At 39.5% G+C, this 26,251-nt stretch overlaps 1 protein-coding gene across 1 annotated transcript in view; it reads right to left on the reverse strand.

Annotated features, from left to right (window-relative positions):
• RORB (RAR related orphan receptor B) overlaps positions 1-26,251 on the reverse strand; it is a 204,130-nt gene that overhangs the window by 17,630 nt on the left and 160,249 nt on the right. The window contains exons 4-8 of the mRNA XM_020915474.2: positions 24,379-24,780; positions 8,588-8,709; positions 7,112-7,244; positions 4,428-4,535; positions 2,536-2,646 (exon numbers count right to left, since the gene is read on the reverse strand). Of these exons, the coding sequence (XP_020771133.1) occupies positions 2,536-2,646; positions 4,428-4,535; positions 7,112-7,244; positions 8,588-8,709; positions 24,379-24,780 (876 nt within the window). The remainder of the gene's footprint in view (positions 1-2,535; positions 2,647-4,427; positions 4,536-7,111; positions 7,245-8,587; positions 8,710-24,378; positions 24,781-26,251) is intronic.

Genomic DNA, 26,251 nt, shown 5'->3' on the forward strand with positions numbered 1-26,251 from the left:
TATAATTTATATAGTATCAACATGAATCAATATAAAAATTAATCCTGAGTCCTCTGTTTCTATATTGAATATTTAAGTAATGGCTAGGATAATCCCTCCTTTCCTTTAGCCTTTCCTACTTTCTTTTTTCTTTCCTCCCTCCCTTTCTTTGTTCTTTCATTTCGTTCTTCTTTCTTCCTAGATGCTTTATACCATGGTGACAAAATTCAGTCCAGCATCAATGCCTTAGGTTGAAACTTCAGTGAAGAGACACCCAGAGTGTCCAAATGCTGAACAAATACTCATGGAAAAGAACTTCACATGATCCTTCTGAACACAGTTCAGGTCAGGTGAGAAACTCGATTCTGTAATCCTAGACAGGGCCAGGACAAGTCTAGCCAACAGTTAAGCAAACCCTTACGTAAGTGAGCACAAAAACCTTTAGTGACCATTGTCAATCAGAATACATTAAGTTTCCCTGCTTCTCCCTTCCCCAAGCCATCCGGAGCTGAATAGACAGTAACTATTATGGCAAGAACCTGGGCGGAAGGGTGGGTCTGGCATGAGATGGGGCCTCCACAGGCTGGAATATTGTCTTTCCTCTTTGAATATGGCACTATGCCAAGGTGGCAAACATGGTGTCTTGGAGTTGCTTCTAGAAGCCTCTGAGTGTGGGTCTGTGACCGGGGCTGGAAGATTCCTCACAGGGTAGAATAAGCTAAACCTCATGCTTCACTTCCAAACTCTGTGGAATTTGATGGCTTTAGCATATTCTTCCTAGAAAAAGGCTCATAGTTCAGCTGATTTTTCACTCATAAGAAGCATGTTTGCTTTTCAAATGGGGCAATTATTTTCATGGATTGTTTAGATTTGATATATTGTGTCTTAAATATTTGCTGCTGGGAATTTACTGATTTTGCCACACACATACCTAAGAGGACAGTGAATTTGTATTGCTTCCTTTGAGGAAGCTGGAATCAGAGTGAAACCACCTGTCTCATCATAGACTTGCAGGCTTAGAATTAATCTTCTACTGAACTATAATCGATGGGAAGAATCAAATGCAATGAGAAAATGGCAGGAGGAAAATTATTTGGCATTTGGTTGCTACCAGAAATAAATCTTTCTTGTCACTTCTTCCATTTATCTTTGTACTGCCGAGTCTGGAAAACCTTCTAGGGTTAAAAAAAAAAAAAAAAGGAAAAAGCTTGGAGGAACAACTTTATTTTAGACAGAGCCACAAAAGAAACTGTTAGTAATAACATGCCAATTGATAACTAACTTCCATTTTTGATAAAGTAATAAAAAACAGAATCAGATTTTTAAAAAATCATTAAAAAATTTAAAAATAAGTAAATAAAGTCTACCAGATACAAAGTATAAAGGCTGTATTGTGGGTACACATAGCTAGTAGTGATATGTCAACAAGTCCCATCACCAGGAAGATTAATTCCTTCCAGCCTTGCTGAAAAATGTGTTAGGTGTAAGAAAAGAGAAAAGAGCAAGTCTCTAGAGATAAATGGGTTATAGAAGGAATGAGTCTCTTGACCATAAAAATGACCAGGAATGTGTCTTTCTTTCTATAGAGAACTGTTAATGACACTGCTATTCCTTGACCTCAAATCTAACCCAACAGATGACTGAATGAGCAGCTCTGACTTTTCATTCTGGTTGAGGAAGGAAGCATGCATTTATTAGGATTCTATACAGGTTCAAGCTGGCACATGCTTTTAAAAAGAATTTCAGTGACTATAGTGCTATTTGATGTATAAATGTCACACCTTACCTGCTTTGAAAACTTTCTGCTGTTTATTGCATTTCAGAGCTAGACTGGGTCTTTATTGTTATGAAACTCAACCCTCTTTGCAGGTAAGGAAACTGAGATTCTGAGGGGTCAAGTGTTTAAGGTCACACAGATATTTGGTGATAGAACCTGTTCTAGAGTCTCTATGACCACATCAGAGGTCTTTCCTTTTCCAGTCTTTAGTAGGAGCCATTTTTACCTCTGCCGTCCTTAAAGCTTCTAATATTGCTTTAAACAGCAACAAAGAGGTACCAGCATTTGCCTGAAGGAAGAACGCTAACATTAACTTGGATAGAAAGGCCAGTGAAACAGATACTTAAAGAAAAGAAAGTATAGGTTTTACTTTTTTTAATCCCTATGCTGGCTTGTTCATTCAGGTATATTTCTAAGTCTCACCTTATTGGACATTATTTCTGTGTCCTTTATTCTTAAAATCAAAATAGAACTTAGTTATAACTCAGGCCACTATTTTTCTTCATTTATCCCTTAAGAAATGATGCTGCTTTTCTGACTCTGGAGTCAACCTTACCACACATGCTACTCTTGCACTTGAGACCAATGGATCGTTCAAATTAACATGAGGGTACTTTTCTTTGAATTGTCCAAAAATATCACAAGCTTGCTAAAGAAAAGATAGTTCTTTTAAAGTTTCTCCAGCGAACCTTGGCTTGGGTAGGTGCAATTCATGTTAAAGATAGCAAAACAGGTTTTTTGTTTTTTTTTTTAATGGTAAGTACCTCAGACCTCCCTACCTGGAGATATCAGAACAGCAGAGGAAAACAAAGCAATCTCTTCCTCAGTCAGCTGCAAGGAACACAAATTCTTTGCAAAGTCAAATGCTTCATTCACTAAGTCATCAGAACCTATAAAAGAAGGCAAATCAAGTGAAAATACTTGAATAGAATGGTGTAGCAGTAAGAAAAAGTCCCATAAACAAGAAATTATTCAAGGACTTGCATACTAAGCACAGAGAAAAAATATTTCCAAGTTCCTGACCAGAGAAGTGATCTGCGCGCTGCTGGGCGCTTGGCCACTCAGTTGTGTCTGACTCTGGGGCCTCATGAACCCACCTCTGTCCGTGGAATTCTCCAGGCAAAAATACTGAAGTGGGTAGCCATTCCTTTCTCCAGGGGATCTTCCCAACCCAGGGACCAAACCCCCATCTCCTGGGTCTCCTGCATTGCAGGTGGTTCTTCACCTGCTGAACCATCAGGACAACCTGAGAAGTGATTCAGTGATGACTGTAGAACGAGAAAATTGGGCAATGTCTTGACCAGGTAATGAAAGTCAAAATTACCAATGAAGGGCAGATAGAAACAGTGTGTACCCATTGAAATATCCAACTGGGACTATATAACCCCACTCTAATCTTGTCAATTTGAAATTAGTTCCAACTGAAAAATTTTAAATTCGTGATTTGAGGATCCTTTAGTACAGAGATAGCATTCATAGAAAACCTAAAATATTATGTATAATGGGCCAAGGGCTGTCATTTTTTGTGGCACTTATAGGATGTCACTGGTGATGTAAGATGTCCATGGGCCTCAAACTAAGAGAATGGAGATAAAGTGCCTGTCAATAAAGTGCCTGTAATTTCCTGGAAATTTAATTGAGGAGCAAATATTCATTCCTGTTTACCTTCTAATGAACGACTTGCAGGTAAGGTGCTTAGCCATTGTGGATCCTCAGAAAACAATGCTTCATCCCTACATGATCCTTGGTAAATGTTTATTTTATGAAGCTGGAAATATACCCAAGTTGCTTGCCAATGTCTTTCCTCCTTTCTTGAAAACCTAGCTTTGGAGATGACATGGATGTGTATCAGCTACAGGAGGGAAACACGGCCAGCCCTGGTGGACTTGCTGTTGGCTACCATATCGGCTAACAGCACAGAAGGTGAAAGGGCAGTGGCCTTCTTTGATGTCTGTGGGCAGGATGTGGAACAAATGACACTGTCAATAGATAAAACCTTTCCTGGCATCAGTCCATCTTTGCTAACATTCTCATCCACCCCGTACACTGATGATGGGAAGTGAGCGACACACTTCCAGAGACTGACTCTATCCTGCCCTCCCACAAGAATGGTCTGCGGATCATTTAGGGCTAGTTGGCGCCCACGCTGTTTGTGCTCTCAGAACTTCATGAATTAACAGGGAGAACCATGACTCTGGGTGCAAAACAAGTGGAAGAGTTCCTCTTCTAAGCATCTTAGTTCATGATTATAAACTTGCATAAGAAACTTAAGAGGTCACCCATGGACCATCAGTGGTCTATATGATATACTCTGTGAAGCAGTAAGCTAGAAAGTAAAAGAAAACCTGATTCTATAAAGAATGCTTAGAATGCATCCCAGTTCTTTAGAATCCGTTTTCATTGACTTCTGAATGAAGCATGGCTGGTATCAAGAGGGTCCATGTTTCCTTCCTTCTTTTGATATTTGGGGGCACAGTTGTAAAATCAAAGGAGTTAGATGAAACATTGGAGGCTCACCTAGTAAAACCCTTGTTGAATAATGAGATACTAGTTCTCATTAGAGAATCAGGACATTTCTTTTACCAGTGATAATCTAAGTGGAGGAACTGGTGGTAGCCAATAAAACTGATGGTAGCTAATAAAACTGTGTCATCACCAAAGGTGAACTCACCTAAGGCCTTGAACATCTGCATTCCTCCATATTTTCCTTCAAACAGAACAGTGTTGTTTAATGGGTTGAAGGCACGACACATTCTTACTAAAACCACTTCCAAGCAACCTATGGGAAAAAAAAAATTTATGTATATATACATAATAAAGACCTTACTACTGCATGTAGGTCAAGAGAATCAAAAAACTTTAAAACACACACAGACTCATAGACATACACATTCAGAAACACCTCAAGATTCCTTCCCAAGTGAAAAAAGAACTATGTTAGAAATAAAGCTCTTGATGCATATGTGAGGAATGAAAGATAAAACATATGTTAAAGGTGACTAAAATGGAGGGCAACAATGTTTTCTTTGGAAGAATGTATTCCGCCCTCCCCCTGCCCCATCTTTTACTAATATTAAAGTTGGTTTCAAATTTACAGGTGATGATAATTGGCCCAGAAAGAAGTTTCGTGGCAGGCAACTTCAGTCTGTTAACTTCTTGTAGAAGTTTTGGTATTGGGAAAACTTGCAAGCTCCTTCAGTTTTTAACACAGTCTGTTTATATTTCTGCATATGATGACTTAAGAACACCTTCAGGATGTTTCCTGAGGGCACCATTTATGTATTCATGTCTTTGACACAAGGGTTTCTTAAAGAGGTCAAACAAATTTTGGCAAAATGCTGAGCATTATCCACTCCAGGGAGTTATAATCAACATTCACAGATCAAAGGTTTATTGAAATCCCATCAAGAAGCAGTTTGTTCAACCTTGACGGGCCTGACGTTTCTGAATTTGCTGTTAGTCCAGTAGTGGCAGGGCCCTTGTCTGTAACCATAGGCAATTGTGGCCTATTTTATTCACTGTTATATCTCCAGGACCTAGAAAAGTCCCTGGCACATAGTAGATGCTTAATAAATCTTTATTAAATGAATTAGTTCACTACTTCTGCTTGTTCCTCTGAATACTTACTGACATCCTGAGGAACAAGTGCACGGTTTCTCCACATTTTGGAGAAAAGGGCTTTTGCCCCACAATAGGTTGGAAGTGACATGCACAGTCAGAAGTCACACATTTGCATGAGAACATCACACCGATGGTTTGATTACATCCATGTGGTACCCCGAGGTACCCCTGGTGCCTTTCTTAATCTGTGTCTTATTTCTTTGTTCTGTTGATTTCTCTGCTTTCCCTCATATGTCACCTTAGCATAGGGGCTTACACATAGGGAATCCACAAATATTAATGGACATAATGCTTTTCTGATGAAAATAATCATAGGAACCATTTATTCAGTATCTCCAATATGGAAGGTACTTTACTTGACCCCTTACATTCTATGTCTCCTACCCTTAAACCAAGGTGGGTTTCATCACTGCCTTGACTTATTAGTCAGGTGGAAATAACACTCTGAGACTTTGGAAGCAATGTCAGAAAAATGCTATGCACTTCTGTCTTGCTCTCTTGAAATGCTAACTTTTGAAACCTAGCAACCATGCTGTGAGAAAGTCCAAGCAGTCTGTGGAGGGGCTCACATGGATAGGAACCGAGGCCCTTCAGCCCAAAGCCTTGAGTGAACTCTGCGCTAGCAGCTGGCACAAACAGCCGGCCGTGTGCATGAGCCAGCGTGGAAGTGGGGCCTCTTGCCCTCAGTTGCTTGCCTTGGTGAACACCACAGCAAGCAGAGACGAGCCATCCCTCGCTGAGCCCTGCTCAAATCAGCTTTGGGAGCAAGACGAACTATTATTGTTGTTTGAACTAAGTTTTGGGGTGATTTTTAATCTAGCAACAAATACATCAAGTTCACATTTGAGTCAAGATTTGCACCTTTTTAATCATTTGGTAAAGAAGCAGCAACTTAGAATAATTATTTTATCTGACTCAAGTTCAAAAGCCAGCTTTGCCAGGTCCTGGCTATGTGCTATTGAACACAGCCCTTCAGTTCTTCAAATCTTTGCTTCCTCATTTATAAGATGGAAACCATATTGAGCACATGAGATGAAAAAAAGATGTCATAGGTAAACATACACATGTATATGTGCGCTATTACATATATAAAGGGATGTTATTATTATTTGCTGTAGCCCTTTAGGTAAACACCAGAGTGGTTCTTATTTTCTATTTTCAAAGGGGGCCGAGAAAGACAAGTAGACAGTTTTCCTGCAAAGGGAACCCTCTGCAGTTTCTTGAGGTTCTTCCCAAGTGACTGTGCGTGTGTCAGGGAGCCTGTGTGAGACGGGGGAGGAAAGATTAGAGCAGAGTGAGCTTCTCCCTGTGTATTCTTGCTGCAGGCCATCCTCATTAAAATGATTGGAAATGACCACAGAGGCAGAGCTCAGCTAGCCTGGATTCCAGCCCCCAACAGAAGGCAAGTCATACATTTTAGAGCCAGCTCAGCAATTCAGCCACCTTGACACGCTAATTACTTGCACTGCCTGTCAAGCTGGGTATCTCAACCTCCGCAATTAATAGCTCCACTTTCAATAAGCAAAATTGTATTTGACTTCAAAGGCGAGCTGAATGAGTATCAGGGCATTTTTATTACTGAGTGTTTCCTTTGGGAGTTGGCTGACAGTGTGGGTGGTAAAAATGACTACATAGCAGATGGAGGATTTTCTAGAACCAACCTCAGCTAAGGGTGGACCACATCCTGGTCTAAAATAGACCCCCTTCCCCCCAGCAATGAATCTTCTTGCTTACCTGACTTAAGAAGTAGGATTTGATCATTTTGACAGAGTTCCATGAAGCCTGTTATTCGCTTTGCAAACTCTACCACATACTGGATGGCGTGAGTTATCTGGATGGCACATTGCTGCCACAGTGCTTCCCTGGACTTCAAGAGAGAAACACGGAATGTACATGGAGCCAAGAACAACTTGGAGACTCAGTGAAACACTCAAGGTTGCCCTAGCCGGCGCTGATCTGTCACTTGGGGTTCACGGTGGGAATTCACCCCCCTTTAGAAGATAGGCGATATTTTCTAAGATGTTGCTTTGGTTTATTTGAACCTTGATACACCACAATTATCAAAGTACTGAAGCTAAAACAATGGAAATATTGCAATAGTAAAGATAGATATTTACAGGTTTTTTAATAGTTTTTTCTCCTCCTCTTCTCACCTAAACAAACTCAAGCTCTTTGTTTTGTCAAATCAAACTCTTACACTCAGTAATAGCAATTTCATTCACAGACTTCCAAAAAATTATTTTCAATGTATATCTGACTGACACTAAGTTTGCAATATTTTTATGTTGTGTTCTTTTCCCAGAACTTATGGAGACTGCTTTTTGGTACAAAAAGAATTTCAGTGGAAAAGACATCAAATCACTCTCTTAAGTACAACAGAATCCAGAAATGTACTTTGATCCTTGGGTTATTTTCTTTGGAAATCCAAGTATGTTAATTCTGATTTTTTATTGACTGTAATAATACCTATGCTTTTGTCTCCTTATTCATATAAAAGTGGTAACATTTAATTGTTCCACTGGAGAAAAATCAGTATGTTATACTCATATATTTAGATATAGACACATTTATAAATTTTATTAAAAGTTAATTTACTGGTAGATTTTGTGATTGTGGATCTCAGTCTTGTAAATAATGTGAGTCAAAACAACAACAACAAATTCCTTCTCTTAAAACCTTCTCTAATGGACACAAAATAATCAAAATAATAATAATTATAATAAAAACAACAGTTATAACGTGGGATGAGTTCTACCTTTTTCCTCTGGTCATTTTTTGACACGTCAGGCAAGAAAACATTCAGAACGCATTGTTTAATATTTTTCTAGAGTAAGTTTGCAGATATTACTGCTATGATTTTCAGCTGCTCTCGTTCCTTGCCTGGACCAAAGAAGACACCAAGAGAGGTCCTAACGTCACCCAGTGTGGGCCCCGTCTCCTCCGTCACGTGAGTAGGGCACTGGTTTTCAATCAGAGCAGTTTTGCCTCCAGATGTGATAATATCTGGACACATTCTGGTTGTCGCAACTACGTGGGAGGGCATGCTACTGACATCTCATATGTAGAGACCAAAGATGATGTTTAACATCCTACAATGTGCAGGACAGTCCTTACAGCGAAGAGTTGTCCAATATGAAATGTCAACAGGGCTGAGGCTGAAAAAGCCAGAAATAGAGAAATCACAGAAAACCCGTTCATTTCCCAGAATACCTTGCTTTGATACGCTTTAATTTCTTCATAGGTATGGGTCTGCCAGGCCAGCTGGTGTAGCTCCTCCATGGTGTACTGACATGTCTCCAAATGGGACTTAATGATGTTCTGTGCAATTCGATCTATGAGAAAGAAGATCACTTAGTGGGTTTGTGAATAAAATCCCACTCTGCTGAAGGGCTTGCTCTTAATGTGTTTCCTGAAGGAATGCATTTGGAAGGTACTCCACTTGTATGAGCATATCTTTAACACTACTATCTATTTACACATCTCCAGACAAACTCTTTATTGCTCCCCGCCCCCCAAATATCAGGCTTTGAATAAAAATTAACTGCCTTCTCTTCCTCTTTTTGGGCACAAAATTGGGGTCTTAAAGTTATAAAGTGTTCAAATAAATATTTATTTTTGAAATAGATACAAATTACCATGTTTCTTGCTTTTTGGCCTGAAAGTCTGCTAGCCTTGTAACATTTGCTATACTGTAACAGTCAGTTTAAGCTCCAAATACTTTAAAATATTTTGAAAATCACTAGATCACCAGTGTTTATCTCAGAAAGGAGAAGTTGAAATATAAATGTTTTGCTTATATTTTAAAAAGGGAGGATTTAACAATAATCTAAAAAAAATAGTTTTCTATAGAGGAAAGAGAAGAAAATGGGGAGTGGGCAGGGATAGAAGTCAGACTTCTCCAATAGTATTAATTTTGTAGATTTGACTTTGGAACCATGTAGATATCTTCCATAAATAATAGGAGAGGGACATGAAATAATATTGACTCATGAGGTGATAATTTTGAAGTTAGGTCATTAGTGTCTTTATATTCTTTCAAATTCTTCATAAGATAAAGTTTTTCTCTGAAAAAGTTAAAAAAGAGAAAATAGTTTAATTCATAAAAAAGTAGAAATAAACGCAATCAAGCTTGGTGGGGCACTTAGTCCAAATGAGTTATATATGGCATTGTATCTTAAATATTGATCATTTTGAGTTTCAAGGTATGAAAGTTGAGTCATAGCACCAGACACAAGAGTTCTGTTTACAACCTGCTGTGAGTTCCCGAAGTTGGATAGAGCTGGAAGAAGGTCCCCTCATAATCCCTTCTGCTATTTGAACACATGAAGGTGACATCTGAGAAACCAAAGTATGTTAGTCGCTCAGTTCTGTCTGACTCTTTGTGACCCCATGGATTGTAGCCCACCAGGCTCCTCTGTCCACAGAATTCTCCAGGCAAGAATACAGGAATGGATAGCCATTTCCTTCTCCACGAGGTCTTCCCGACCCAGGGATCAAACCCGGGTCTCCTGTCTTGCAGGTGGATTCTTTACCATCTGAGACACCAGGGAAGCCCTTGGGAAACCAAAGTTCTTAGGAATTCTGTACGTGGGATGTGAGTAAAATGAAGATGACCAAATTTTCTTCCTAGTAACTGTTCTTGGCTCATATAGAAGTGGACTTTCTCTTGTGTTGCAGGTTGTGCCATTTTAAATGCAATTTCTATCTTTCTAAGTAGCTATATTTAATTTGTTCTACAGGAGAATTCTCAAAGCAGTACTTAGGTACCTTTTTTTTTCCTTACCTTGCTAAGTTTCTGATTTATATGGCATGAAATAAATTGAGTTTTAGTAATGTAGAGAATTAAAAATGTAAGCTTAAGTTTCTAATGAACCTTCCAAATAAAAAATCTCATATAGCCATTGCCTGGCACATTATATACACTGAATAAATGGTAGCCACCAATGTCATTGTTGGGACATTCTACATAGTTTTTCATCAGGGAAGCAATCTGACCACACAATGGAGACAAAACAGAGATATTTAATTTTGGAATCAGTGCTACGAAGGAAGATATTTCAATATTTATTAGAGTTGTTCAATCAGAACCATAAGCTGATAGATATAGAAGATGCTACAAAATTCTAACTTATGATTATTGTTATGCTCTACTGGATTCAACATTGAGCATTTCTAGACTTTCATTGCTTATCATATTATAAAGATCCTTTCTTTTAAAAAATCCTATATTCAAAATTTTATTGAACATCCTCCTATGTTGTAAAACAGGGCAGGAAATATTCTATACATCATATTAAAATAGATTGGTATGTCATGCTTCATCATTTTTCAATTTCACTTGGGCAGTCTAATTACTAAGACTCTTAAAAAAACATATCTATTCCTCAGTAGGTATATAATGAAAACATAAGATTTTTATGGCTCTATAGTTTTCAAACCTTTATCTTCTTGGTGTAGTCTGTTTTCATTTTCAAAGATATACGATTTGTCAGTAATTTACAGGCTTCAGGGTTTATAAGCAAAATTACAATTACACTCAAAATTGCACTATGAAAAACTTTTTATATGTTCTTTTACAACATTTCCTGAGAACTGCTGACCGAAGTTTAAGAATTCTCTAGCTCTCTGCCACCAAAATTTAGGGTTCTATGGGGTATGAGAGAAGTGAACATAATGAACGAATGGGCAGATTAAGCAAAATGGAAAGTTAACTCCACATGGATGCTTTAGGACTCAGTTCAAATAGGAATGGCTTTTGTTTTCAGGTAGAATGGCCAACTGCCTTTACACTTAATTTTCACTCAACCAGGCCTTACTTCCAGTCAGGTTCACATTATGCTTATTTTAGTGGATATTTCTACACCCTTGAAGATTATGAATTCTTCAAGAACTGGACTGCAGAACCCAACATAATGCTTTCATATATTCATTCACATGTTCACACATGTTTTCTGAGGCTGTATTACATGCTTAGCTAAGATACAGAGTTTAAAAAGAGACATTCTTTTTTTGTAAAGGATCTTATAATAATATCTTGTCATATCGTGATATAACAAATACCACAAGTTATTGTGGGAGCCCAAAGCAGAAAATGTCTAACTCAGTCTGGGGAAGGCAGAAAAACATACATAGAGAAGATGCCTGGTGACCTGAGTCTGAACAGGAGTTTGTCACATAAAGAGAGAGACCTCAAGTAGAGGGGATGATGGAAAGGCATAGATGGAAACTAGCTCTGAGCTGGATAACTGCTGACATTATACTTTACATCTTTACAATCTTTACCTTTTACAAACAATTTCCCTTTGACTGAGGAAAAAAGTGAGGTTCAGAAAGAGTGAGTGACTTTAGACCCATTTTCACAAAGCTAACAAACGGTGTTTTGAAATCAGCTCTGTCTTTCCCAGCAAAATGTCTATATTGTTGGCAACGTAGAGTGCATGGAAGAGATGAAAAGAGGGAAAAAAGAGACTGGGGTGGACACTGTGACTGAAGATGGAGCAGCTGAGTAAGCCAGGCCAAGGAGTTCGAATTTTATCTTGTAGCAAGTCAGTTAGTGGCAGCTGTGAGGCAGGAGAGTGACATGGTTGGTCTTCTGTTTTAGAACGGTTATCCTGGCCACGGCAGAGAAGATGAGATGGCATGAAGGAGTAAGTGAGATTAATCAGGCTGTGGTGAAAAGTACAGGCAACGTGAGGGATTTCTGGACGAGGTGAGAATGCCAAGACAGAGTGGAGGCTAGATTTAGGACAGTTCTGAAGAAGGATGCATTGGATCAGCGAGGGGAGTATGTGTGTGTGTGTGTGTGTGCGCATGAGAGAGAGAACATTACAGTAGGTATTCAGCCAATGTTTAGTTAGTAAAGATAATGTTGAAAATCCATCTAGCCACTCATCCCCTCACTTTCTGCTTTATTTGACAAAGGATGTTAGTAAGCTAAGACTGACCCTTTGTTTGATGATCTTAAAGCATTAGCACTCAGGACAGCTTTGAAGTCAAACAGTAAACATGAGCAGTTATATACCCTCATGGTGAGAAATACAAGGCAGATCTCTTTCTGACATAAGACCCGTATCAATAAAGGCCAAGACAGCAGCAGCAGTAGCAGGAGCGGTCCTTCTCCACTTCCTTCCTTGGGTCTGCAGATCAAAGGTGAGCCCTGTGCAAAAGCCAAATTGACCCTCTCAAGGCTCAGCAGAGGGTGGGTGCGGTCTGTATAAACCACACAGTAAAGCAAGACTTGGTGCCTAGGGAGCAAGGCCAGAAGACTCGTTCTGTCCATTAGAAAGATGCATGACCATCAGAAGAGATGGTTTGCTTGGACCGAGTCTGCAGTTGTGAAACGGGGAGAAGGATTTAAAAAGAGGGGACAAAGGGACAGCAATGAATACGGTATGCAAAGTTCCTGCTGGGCGCCAGAGGAACTTTCAAGAGTCCTTGCCTGGAAAAACAGAAAAGGTAAGAGTAAACGCGATGATCTCAAGGGACCAACCACATGAGAGAGTCCAGACAAAGAGATCGAGGTAAAAGAGCAGGGGATGTGGAATCTTTCTGGGCAATCACACATCCTTCATCCATTTCCCTGACTTGGATTGCAAGTTGCTTCTCAAAGCCCAGGTTTGGTCGGATCCTTTAACAAGCTTGGGTTGCAGACCGCACATGCTGAGGAAGGAGTCGGCTCACACTGTGCTGGGATATTGGGTCCACAGATGTATGGCCCCACTTGACTGACTAATAGGAAATTCTACCACCTTCAGAGATGATGCGCATGGACTGTCCTCTCCCTGAGACCAGGGATGAGGCTAGAGATTTCTTAAGTGGATCTGAAAATGCGACTCCATCTTCTCAGTAGTTAATATTCAGTTTATGTCAGTGAGACACAGGTTTGTCCATTTCACTAAGAGTATGTGGGCTGCTTTGATAGTTAATAAAATGATATCAAGGAATGAGAAAAACAATTTCATATGTTTAGCCCAAGTCATTCCTTTTCAATCACGATGAGGAGAAAAGTAAATATTGATGCTGGCAAGGGAAAAGCGGGTGTATAATTACAAATTAATAGTAAGTCCACTCTTCTCATTTTTTATTTGCTAATTAAAAAAAAAAATCTTGCTCTCACCTTCCTCTCTTTTTTTTCCTCATAAAATTCCTGTTTTATTTTTAGACTTTTACTGTTACACTTTCCTTGAAGGAAGGCTTATTAGAACCCAAGACTTAAAACCAATTAATAGAATTTGTAACTTCATGTGTTAAGTAACTTTACAAGATACAAAAGACAATATTTCAAATGAAAGAATAATCCTATAAAGCTTTAAAATAATGGATATAGAGATATGTTTATGGCATAGATTGTGGTAATAGTTTCATGGGTGTATATTTACCTCCAAACTCATTAAATTGTATACATTAAATATGAACAGATTTTTTTGTATGTACAATTATTACCTCAATAAAGAGATTTAAGAAATAACTGATGCAGGCAAATGTACTTTATAATTTTTTTTATGAAAAATACTGTTAAAATTGCTACATTTCCCTGGAAGCTTTAGGAGTAATCTTAGATCCACTTATGAGCAAAAAGAAGAGATAAAGTAAATTTTTGAGGAGAAAACTGGAATAAAATTGATGCTAATTCTCAATAGGATGTGCAAGAATTGTAGAACACTGGGTCTGGAACTAACTTCCTTCCTTTATTTCCAGAAGGACTGTATCTAAATAATTCCAGAAGTTAGTTGGGTCACCTGTCTCTCTCTGAAATTGTAAAGTTTCCCTCCCCCACTCCAATCCTCATCAATCTTCATGGTGATCTGTGGAATAAATCAAAGAAGTATGAAAAAAGTCCCTCCTTAAGTTATTTACAAATGGTTGAGATGGACATGAGACACACAGGTCAATAGATTTAAAAGGTTAATCATATCAGACAGTATAAAAACAATATTTTGAAGTAATATTTAAAGAAATATATGAAAAATAACTTTTATGATGTATTAATCCATATAGTAAAGCAAAGTTTGGAAAGAAGTCATTTAAATTACCTAGTACTATGTAGAAAAAAGGCTACATCTGCTTATTTTGATAAGTAAGTAAACTGACAAGTAAGGTGACAATTTCTTGTTTATAACTGCAATATTATAAAATGAGGACCAGCTTGCAGCTACTAAAATAGCAAGTGACCTTCTGCATCTCTGATTTCAACCACTCAGCGGGTTTTTTCCACCAAAGGGGCTTATTTTAGCTCTCACTAGACATTTCAGCAAATGGTGTGCTCCGAAGGCTACAGTGTCTCAGACACGATTGCACGGGTGGTTTCATTAGAATCCCACATCCTGGGAGCCGGGAAAGTTGAGTATGTCTTTAAAAACTGCTGCTTTCAGTGTTATTACCAAGAGCACCCGTGGCCCAACTGTATCAAGGCGAGAAAGCTGAGGCTCAAAGCTATATATAGTAATGGAGGGAGTTGCATCTGAACTTCCTAATTCTTTCTCTTCCTCCTTTTTTTTTTCCTCATGAGAAAGGATGGTTTCTTCTTTGTGAACTATAGCCCCTATTCATTTTTCTCCATAAGGAATTAAACAAAAAAAAAACCTTGGAAGTATTCTTCTTAAAATACTATATATCAGCCTCAATCAAAATGATTAATGAATTTTTAATTTATCACTTGCCTTAAGGATCTAGAGAACCGCTCAATTCCCTGTTTAGTTTATACTACTAGTGTGGAAGTGGAATTCTTAGGGGATTCGCTTTGAATTAATGCCAGGATATCTCTGCGGACTTGCTCAAGGCAAGTTTTAAGTGCCTGCATTAGATTTTCAGAATATCAAGACTCCTCAGAACCCACACTCTGAGGCAGTAATTCTAATATATTAGAACAATTGGTTTAAAGGTGGAACATTTAACCAAGTGTGCATTTTGTCTTTTTGACAATAGACTCCCAGTTTTATAAGATTTCTGTCATTAAATAGAACAAGTCTACTAGTTAGGGTATAACAGATGACAGTGTCAGAGAGGACAATGTTACTTTTAAGGCCTTTCTGATTTTTCTAATCTCTACTTAGAGATGATTATTTTGGGGGCATAAGTAGAAATGTGCTACCAGCATAGAAACATCAATATTAAAGCTTAAAACAGCCATCTAGTAGTGATCCATAACCTCAATAGGAGGAAGGAAAGAGTTTCAGCACATATTTCAAGTTCTTTAAAATTTTTAAAGAAGAATTTGGGGCCATTAAATAACCCATAACTCATTTGTTGGTTCGGTTTCAAGGTCCAGTCACTCATTATTCTCTTACCAGTGAATTAGGGAAGCTTCTGGTCTCCTTTTCAAACAAAGTCTACGGCCAATTATTATATCAGAGAATGGCATAACTGATTTTTACTTCATGTAGGTCTTAAGCAAAATGCTCTTAAAGTTCTTTAGAAAGAAATATTAAGAAAATAAAAGATTATGTTATTACCTATAAAAATGATGAAAATGTGATAAGACACAATTCAATAAAACATGAACACAGAGAAAAATAGTGGAAAAAATTGGATTAATACTACAAGTAATAATACCTGGGCAAAGACTGCATAAACAGATTAATAAATAAAATGGTTAAAATTTTATCAAATTTCAGGAAGTTCAGGTGAGAGCATTTTAAAATTAAGAAAACAGAAACTAAAGCAGAAAGAAAAAACTGAAGGAATCCATATGGCATTTATATTTAAACAGAGTATATCCAAAGGGAAAAAAGACCATAAGCAGCAAAACAAATCAACTATCTAAAAGGGTGACTTCTTAATAATTTAATAATGGAAAGCTGTTTTGGAACACAAGTGTTTTGTTTCATTGCAATAGTGCATGTCTAGTTTTAGAGAAATTACAGTTCCCTTTCTTCAAACTAGCTAAAAAAATTAAGGAAAAACTTATTATAAAAAACATTATCATTCAAAGTTAAGTTTCATAGTAAAAGACCTCGTTCACAGAACAATCAGAAAAGATCGATTCAATGCCCGAGAAATGGGGAGTTCTAAGGAAGTGTCTTGTTAAGATGGAGGAAGCCAACAAGAACACCTCTAGGCTTTTATTTCATGCCCTCTGGGAAGTCACTTAACATCCTAAAGTCTTAGTTTCTTTGGGCTTGATTTTCCATCCACAGAAAGTTTTGGCAGCAGTGATATTTTCTAAGGGCTGTGTAAAAGCATAGAGACTTGAGTCTGAGGGGCTAAATTGGAATTTCTCTTTGTTTTGACTGGTGAAGGAGAAGTTCTGCGGAGTTATGGAAGATAAGAGTACGGCTCAGTCTTAAAAGTATTTGAAGAGACTTAGAACAAGCAAAAACAACATAATCTTGAGCCCATGAAAATCTTTACCACTCTCTTTTAGAAAGTGCACCTCCCTCTCCACATCACCCAAAGGACACTCAGCAGGTCACAGATGATGGAAACCTAATTATGAAAATTCCCCAGGGCCATCATTAGCATTGACTTTTACTATTTGGATTTTGCTGACATATGGATTGACCGTTAATTTAAACAGAAGCAATCCCTCCCCAACCTTATCCCCCTTTTGGAAATGTAGCCAATATAATTCTGATCTTTAGGAATAACTAAATCAGAAGACATCTTTGGAGGAAATTATTACGTTTTCAAACATTTAATCTAAATTTTTAAAAGTCACTTGATTGCTTAAATAATACATTTCATTCATTGACTAATGTTTTAAAGTAAGTATTTTCTAAATAGTCTGGCACCAAATGTTCCTAGAACAAACGTGTCTGAAAACCAAATAGCAGTTCCACAATAGTCTGCATAAACAGGGCTCAGATTTAAAAAGTAAATTTCTTTTTCTCGTAGCGAGGGTATATTGTCACATATCCTTATCTATAGCTTACGTCTAAAATAAAAGTCTTTCCAGCTAGAAACATTTTCAACAGGCTTCCCCACATTTGTAAACAGCACAGAAATAAATCCTGTACTGGTTGGGAGAGAGCCTGTTAAGTTGGTTGTGTACTATGGTAATGAAAACCAAAGTGTATCAAGCTCCAACAACCTACCCATCAATTGACATTTCTGTGTTCCATAGCTTATGCAGTATTTTAACCCTTGCCAGTTCTTCCCAAAATAGGCATTTGAAAATGTGGCCAAAGCAGGACCTATTCACCCCAATCAGTGGAAGAGAGATTCAGAGCTATTTCTGAGAGTCAGTGTCAAGCTTGCATTGCTGGAAGTACTAGTCAACAGTGGGGCTGTTTCAGAGGCTGTCTTATAAGCATAAACACTCTATCCTTCAGTAAGTCGGAGGCAGAACCTCATGAAATCTCCTTTCCTCTTCCTTATTGCAGAATATTTTATGTCTATTATGGCTTTTGAAATTGAGTGTAGAAAATGGAATTGGTTTTCCCATAGCTTCCCAATAGCATTTTTTTTTTTTTGATTGGTGGATTTTAAAGTCTTCTCAGGAAGTCCTGAGTCAAAAATTAATTCCAAACTAGTATCTCCAGGAGAAGTCTACTGAGGAAGGTCAGTTTTACACAATTTCAACTCAAAACAGAAAAGGTGATTTACCTAATGTAGTGAATGCTAGTATGCAAGGAAAGCTGTACTGACAGAGGCGTGAGCATGTCGTGGCTAATGTGCATACATGTGCTATGAGTAGATACACAGGTTTATAAGTACTTCAATTAAGCATATAGGTATGTATTGCTTATGATGTAGATCATTTATATATGAATGAATATGTATATTCATATATATATATATTCATATATATATATGACTCATTGCACTGAGCAAGATAGGTGAGTGACTACAACACATTACTAGGTGACCTTTGAGATTTTTTCCAGATTATTTAAGAATATCTAGAAAGATATGGATTTGAATAAAAAGCTAGGAAAGAACTACGGGCTTCCCAGGTGGTTCAGTGGTAAAAACAATCCACCTGCCAATGCAGGAGGAGGAAATGGCAACCCATTCCAATGTTCTTGCTGGGATAATCCCGTGGGCAGAGGAGCCATGTGGTATTGCTACAGTCCATGAGGTCGCAGAGTCAGACACAACTGAAGCAACAGAGCATGCGCACAGGGAAGAATTACAGTGTCCTTTGTCCTGGGATGCTCTAAAATAATCATGACCATTGACTAGTTAATATAGTTGTGCCATGGTAGAGATCCCAGAAATGTGACAAATTGAGTTGCATAGCTCAGCCCCCACACTCATGCAATTTCTTTTTTTTTTTCCTTTTTGAGATAGAAGACGGGATTCTGGAAATAAGCAGCCTCTTGGGATATAGTGCATGGATAGTTCGCTACTCAGAGGTCTCAAGTAAATCCCTCTCAAGTAACCAAGGTCACCTGGGTAGGCCTGGGGCTCAACTAAGAACATATCTTAATCTTTGGTCCCCCTTTTTCTTTCAAGGCGGAATCAGGGAGGTAATCAGGTTGAAATGGGCCAGGGAGGACAGGTGGGTTGATCCTGAAGCTGTACCCATACAAAAGCTTACTCTTTACTTTGATTGTACATAAACTTGGGATGGTTTGGGATTTGTCACCACCCTCTCTTTGGGTAGCTCTTGGTTGTCCTTGATGTTGATTTTTTTTTATCAAGAGCATGGGTGAAGAGAAGAGGCTGGTGTACACTTCTGATGTGACTGTGGTTATTAACTGTATAGTTGACAGGACCATTTCACCCACGGAAATTTTCCATGGGAACTCCCACCACAGACAGTTATTTCAGCATCATTCAGGATTGCTTGAAAGTTAAGTGAAAATTAAGTCGCTCAGTTGTGTCCGACTCTTTGCAACCCCGAGGACTGTAGCCTACCAGGCTCCTCCATCCATGGGATTATCCAGGCAAGAATACTGGAGTGGGTTGCCATTTCCTTCTTCAGGGGATCTTCCCAACCCAGGGATCGAACCCAGGTCTCAGGATTGCTTAGTTGCCTGTAAGTCCTTTTCTCTCCACTACTGTACCCTTCTCTTTGGGAAGTGGCTGTAACAAGCGGGATATTTGTGCATAGGCCCAGAGCGTCCACCAGGAGATGGGAGAACCATAATCCTTCAAAATCATTTAGTCCATCGGCCTTATTTTTCAGATGAAGAGTCTGAGTTCCAGAGAGCTGAACTAATTTTGAACAAGTTCACATGACTAGCATGTGGAGTCAGGATTTTCTAAACTGCCTGCGTAGTAGGACCTGTGTTTGGGTGAGGGTGACAGGAGTGTCAGATAACAATGGAAGTTCACAAGATGTCTTCCATCAAGGCAAAAAAGGAAGAACTAAAGACACTGGATTTTCATTTCCCTAACCTGCTTGAATGGTTTTCCTCACTGGTTTAGTCTACTTTTATTCATTTTTAACGACGTATTAGGCACTTGCTCCTAAACTGAATGCCTATGTGTGTTTGATACAGGTGCCACTAGAAGGCATAGAAAATACATAGCTGGAGTTAAACTCTATTCTCTGTACCATTTCTCAATGAGCAGTTGAATATGCATAATAGATTTAAGCAGTTATAAAATATTTACCTCAAAAAGCCTATGCCATTGAAAATGCTGCCTTATGACCATAGCACTTGCTTGGTGTTCTTAGTAAAGAACAACTGAAACACAATCAAGTTTTATAGAATTTTCCCCAATAAAACAGCACTAGAAATATCTTCCATGTGTCTATTTAGCTTTGATTAAAAAAAAGTAGTACATCACAGGGATTAGATCACCTTTAGGCCAATCTCTTTTTGTAAACTTCTCTATTAATACTCAGCTTCTGAATAGAAGAATTTGCTAAAAAGAGGTTTATTTCTATTTTCTGATGTTTAAAATTCCAGGTTTCATAAGCAGAACACAAAAGGAATAGGAAAATAAATCTACAGTTAAGATTATATAGGAGGGATCAATGAATTCACATTTCATTGTCTATCTGGAGAGAAAATTACTGAACAGCAAACATAGATGATATATGTGAAAGGCAGTCTATACCATTAGCATCAAAGCTAATTTGATGGATTCCCCCCCACCACCTCTGTTTTTAAAAGCACATTGATTGGCTGTGTGAAGTGTCTTGTTTGAGAGTCCCTTGGACTGCAGGAAGATCCAACTGGTCCATCCTAAAGGAGATCAGTCCTGGGTGTTCATTGGAAGGACTGATGCTGAAGCTGAAACTCCAATACTTTGGCTACCTGATGCGAAGAGTTGACTCACTGGAAAAGACCCTGATGCTGGGAGGGATTGGGGGCAGGAGGAGAAGGAGACGACAGAGGATGAGATGGCTGGATGGCATCACTGACTAGATGAACATGGGTTTGGGTAAACTCCGGGAGTTGGTGATGGACAGGGAGGCCTGGCATGCTGCGATTCGTGGGGTTGCAGAGAGTCAGGCACGACTGAGCGACTGGACTGAACTGAACTGGTATCTCATAGATACACTGTCAATCATCTTTGAGCTTAAATGAGCTTTCATTAAGAGTATTAGTCCTGCAGAATCTTTCACCTCATCTGAGGGCTGTGGTGAGGGAGCGAGGGCACAACCTTCCACTTTCTTTCTTGGCTAGTTTGCCAGCCTGCCTCTAGAAAGCTTCCTCTCCCTGCCACCAACCACTGTAAAATCTCATTTGCAAAGATGAACACATCCACCATGCCAGCTTGAAATAAAATTCCTGCTAAAACTAGGTAAACCTGATGCCTAATTATTAATTTGCAGCTTCCTCTTGCCCTTTTCTTAGCTAGTGAGGGGCTCCCTTTGTTTGATGGGAAGAAACATCGTTAAGAGAGGGGTTTGCTGTTACTCTGACCTGGGTTCACTGGCTCACTCTGCTTTTAACAAGTTTTCTAACTTTTGAGACTCAATGTTTTCACCTGCAAAATGGATATACAAATACTTATATAACAGGCATAAGAGGGCTGTTAGAAGCATTAAATATATTTTGGTAACATGTAGGTGCTCAATAAAAGGTAATTACATAACTTGCAACAACTAGGAATGTTATTAGCTAATAAGGAGATGAATAACTTTATGATATAAATTATATTGATAATAACAATGATGATGATAAGGCTTATGCAGGACAGATACTGTTCTAAGGACTTTCAAATATTAACTAATTTAAGCCACATGCACAGGTTGGGGTTATTCTCGTCTCAGGTTTGCAACTGAGACTCAGCTTAGGTAAACTGACTGAAGGAAAAGCCGCAGCCAGGTTTTGAACTCAGGCTGTCCGACTGTAGAACCAAAGTTCTTAACTACTGTGCATCAGTGGGCCCTCCTGCCCACAGAGACGGTTATGGTGCTCTAGTGAAATGAATGGAAGTCTTTTAGGTGGTGCAGGAAAGCACTGCGCTTCACATTGTTGCGGCTCCGGTAGGTATCTCCACCCGACGCGCGGAGGAGTTTGTGTCCACTAGATGGCGTTGCCGTTTTAACGAAATGGGAACCACGGCAACGCTTAGGCTTAGGAGCCAGCTAAATTTGAGAGCTCTCGGAGGACAATCTAATTGCATCCCTAAAAGTCTGATGGAAGAAACCTCCAAAATTTACAGCAGATCTAGAGATCTCTAAAGACTAATAGTACCTTGAAATAAGAAAAGATAAATGCTAGTTTATTTTGGGGTCAATGTCTGTGTAGAAAATCTGGATGGATTTGGAGATTCTCTAGTTCAGGCCAGAAGGAAAATGACCTGGGTAGAGTTACCTAAAGTTCATGTTTTTGGCTGCAGTTCTCTTTCTATAATACCTCCTACTGATTCTAAATCGCAAAGAAACTGTGATTTAGAAATTAAATCACGAAGATTTTTGAATTCTTAGAAGTCTTTCCTTTTTCTGTATGGAACAGAAGACTGCCCAACAATTGTTTCTGCTTCCGTATGTTTTAAACATGTGTTCCAAATCAGTAGCAAACTCGGGCACTCAGATACTAAGTAGGATAAAAGCAAATTATGGTGCCTAGTTCCTTTCCCTTTTAACATGTTCTCCTGGAAAGACTGAGTGACTCTACTTAAACAGATTGTCCTCTATTGATTGACAGTGCAGTTTGTGGACTTTAAGCCCAGAGCAAATAGTGGGATAATGGATGAGCACAAGAACTCCAGAATCAGATAGCCTGGGATGGAAGGTGGCTCTATCCTTTAGTAATCAAAGGATATGGGCAGGTCATGAGACATCTCTGAGCCTCTGTTTCCTCATCAGTAAAATGGGAATAATAGTTTTACTTATAAGATGCTTGTGAAAATTAAGTGTGTGAAGTGCCTGTGACATGGTCCCTGTTTAAGGAGAGAAATCTAATGAATATTTTTGTTATCAATGCTGCTGGGCAGTTTTCTACGTCCCTCAGCTGTGGATGTTGTTACAAGGGCTTTGTCAACCACTTCTTTGCTCACTGCCATAGGCTAAATTGCTGAGAGAGAGAAATAACGTTTCAGGTTTTGTAACTGTGTCACATCACTTCTTCCTCAGCCAGATGGTAGAAGTAGCCAAGATACATATGGCATGTCCTTCGTTATGTGTTCACATCCACTTTATTTAAAACACTCGTAGGCTTTGGGCTCCTACTCACTGTTTAGACAGAGAAGGTGACTGAACACGTGGTGGATAAGTGAAAACAGCTCAGAGCTACTGAGTGCTTACTGGGTTCCAAATGTGGTTCTATTTTTTTTTTTTTTCGTGGCTCTATTTTACATGTATGAACTCGTTGAATTCTTACAACAACGGTGAGAGCTATGAGCTAGTACTTTTGGCGAAACAAATAGAATAAGCAAACTGGGATTGAGAAACTTGCTTTCCAGCTCAGATAATAGGCCACAGATCCAGGATGTGAATTCAAGTGGCCTAGAATCTTTTTTTTGGCCTTTGTGTTTTTTTTTTTTTGACCATGCCAGTGCGATCATAGTTCCCCAACCAGAGATTGAACCTGCAGTGGAAGAGCAGGGTCTTAATGACCAGATCACCAGGGAAGTCTGCAAGTGGCCTGGTTCTTAACCGCTCTTTTCTGCTACCTTTTAGGGAGAGATCTGAGGAGGCCTCAGGCTTCTGAGCTCCACACTGCTTTCCCCTGCTCATGGAATACTGCAAAGAAGCCTGCTATAGCCACTGCCTGTGAGCTTCTCCAGGACACGGTTAACAGGCAGCTCTGTTACCCAGGAGGCTAATGTGTTAAACCTATATCCATATTTTCATGGCAATTACTGAATAAAATCAACCTCTTAGACAGTTAACAGACTCCTAAGCTTAACAGGGTAAAAGAGTTGTGAGGAGAGAAGACAGAGCCCCTAGGCAGATGCAGTCTTGAGCACCACTCCTTAGCAAGGACGCTGCCAAAGCAAGAGCGTAGTGTTTCTCAGGCAGCAGTGCCTGGGACTTGCCCCAGTGGGGCTTATTTGTTGCTCTTCTGTAACTAGTCTTTTTTTTTTTGTTTTACACTGAACTCTAGACTTTATTTGGATTCCACCAAGTTTTTCACATCCTCTTTACATTCCAGATCCAAGGTGGACTATACTCTTTTTATTGCCAGTAATTCGGACTTTATTCTGATGTAAAATTCTTGAATTGAGATTTACAAGAGCCTTAGAGGTCTTCTGGTCTATCCTTCTGCCTCTACACAGAAGGAAACTGACATTTGTCCCCAGTTATCTTAGCCAGTTGGAGCCCTGTTCATTCACTTTCTTCTACATACTGCTTCTATATCCCTTAGCTATTTCACTTTTAATAGCATCCCTTTGAACACTTGCTGAAATTTTGTTTATACCAATAACATTTTTCCTTCAGTGATGAACCCAAATCCAACAGATAGCATCTGTTCTTTACAGATAGCATCTATTTATAATTCCCTCTTTCTTCCTTTGCTTGAAATAAACTTTTATGGGCCTTGGGAACAATGACAGTTATTAGACTATATTTTAAAATCAATTCGTTTTCTCGTTAGAAGTCATGAAAGCAAGTGATTCACCTTAGACCTAAGAAAATGATCTTACTAAATAGGACCAAGGCCACTTCAAAGTAGAATTTCCAAAAAATGTGCTGGAAGATTTCCACTTACCGATTTCACTCATTGTTATCCCTGGTGCTAACTGCCCGTTGTTGAAAGAGCTATAGGTAAACAGGTTGGGTACGGATGTGAGGTCATAGATAGGTTCTTGCTTTATCTGCTTGATCCCAGTCATGTCAAGTCCTGACTGATCGGGGGACGGCTGGCCGGAATCCACGTTGTAGTATCCCTCGGACTTGGGCAGGTCGATGACGGGTCCATTGGCGTACGCGCCGCTGGCCTCGTTGTTCAGGGCGCCGAGGCCGTTGCTGAGGCCGCCGCCGTACACCCGGGCGAGGGCCTCGGCCTCCCCGCCCTGCTGCGGCCGCTGCTCCTGCAGCCGCTGCTGGTGCTTCTGCACCTCAGCATACAGGCTGTCTCTCTGCTTCTTGGACATCCTCCCGAACTTCACAGCTGGCGGGAGACAAAAGTCGAAAACGGCACTTGTGATTCTCTCTCTCGTTAACCACCGGGAGTTCAAGAGCTCACGATGCCTGTCTCCTCACCATAAAATGCACAGAGTCCAAGTCCCGTCGCCCCCGAGTCCCTTGGTTTACACTCCACATTTGATGAAAGGTTATATTCAGGGCTGTCTGTAATGGTTTATGTGCATAGTGAGAACTAAGTCTAAGCTAGGAAGAAACTGAAATACTCACAGATGTATTTCCCATTGCCATGAAGTTAGAAGGCACGCTTCCTTGTTCTTTCTTACTTGTGGGGAAAATAAAATTCACAAAAATCTCAAACTACCACATAGTATCTATTCAAATGTCAACCAACACTCATCATTAACTTCCCTCCTAAGTGTTAGGATTTCTGGATTGTCAGCTAAGGCCCTATAATTTCACTATTTTCTAAATAGCAGGTTGGGTAAGACCAAGGATGTAGAACAGGGTGAGAAACATGATTTTAAGTAAGCCACATCATTTGCCTTCACTTCTTTACATCCGAGTCTCTGTTTCTGCTTTGCAAATAAGTACACCTGTATCATTTTTCTATATTTGCTTTTTTTCTTTCTAACTGACTTCAGTCTGTATGACAATCCCTAGGTCCATCCCTGTCTCTACAAATGGCACAATTCACTTCCTTTTAATGGCTGAGTAATATCCCATTGTGTATATGTACCACATCATCTTTATCTATTCCTTTGTTGATGGAAATTAAGGTTGTGTCCCTGTCCTGGCTATTGCAAATACTGCTGCAATTGTAGTATCTCTTTTTAAACCACTTTCCACACCTCCTTGCTTTAGATTTCTATACTCTGTAGGTGAAATGGGCTTCCCTGGTAGCTCAGCTGGTAAAGAATCTGCTTGCAATGCAGGAGACTCCAGTTTGATTCCTGGGTCGGGAAGATCCCTGGAGAAGGGATGCCTGCTCCAGTATTCTTGGGTTTCCCTGGTGGCTCAGATGGTAAAGAATCTGCCTGAAGTGCAGGAGACCTGGGTCCGATCCCTGGGTTGGGAAGATCTCCTTGAGGAGGGCATGGCAAACTACTCCAGTATTCTTGCCTGGAGAATCCCCGAGAACAGAGGAGCCTGAGCAACTAAGCAAGCTGGGTGAAACAGATATTGTAGTGGATCGGCTGCTTTAATACCCCTGCTGCCTTTTGCCTATTTGCCCTCTCTTTCTCATATAAATTTGCAATGCCCTTACATTCTGTGCAGGCATCCTGCTCCACCCCTCTGACTCAGGGTCATGCTCTGGGCCCATGGGATATTGATGTATGTAAGCTTCCCTGGTGGCTCAGGGGGTAAAGAATCTGTCTGCAATGTGGGAAACTTGGGTTTGATCCCTGGGTTGGGAAGATCCCCTGGAGGAGGACCTGGCAACCCACTCCAGTATTCTTGCCTGGAGAATCCCCATGGACAGAGGAACCTGGCGGGCT

This window comes from Odocoileus virginianus, chromosome 18 (assembly GCF_023699985.2).
Source record: "Odocoileus virginianus isolate 20LAN1187 ecotype Illinois chromosome 18, Ovbor_1.2, whole genome shotgun sequence".
Lineage (NCBI taxonomy): Eukaryota > Metazoa > Chordata > Mammalia > Artiodactyla > Cervidae > Odocoileus > Odocoileus virginianus.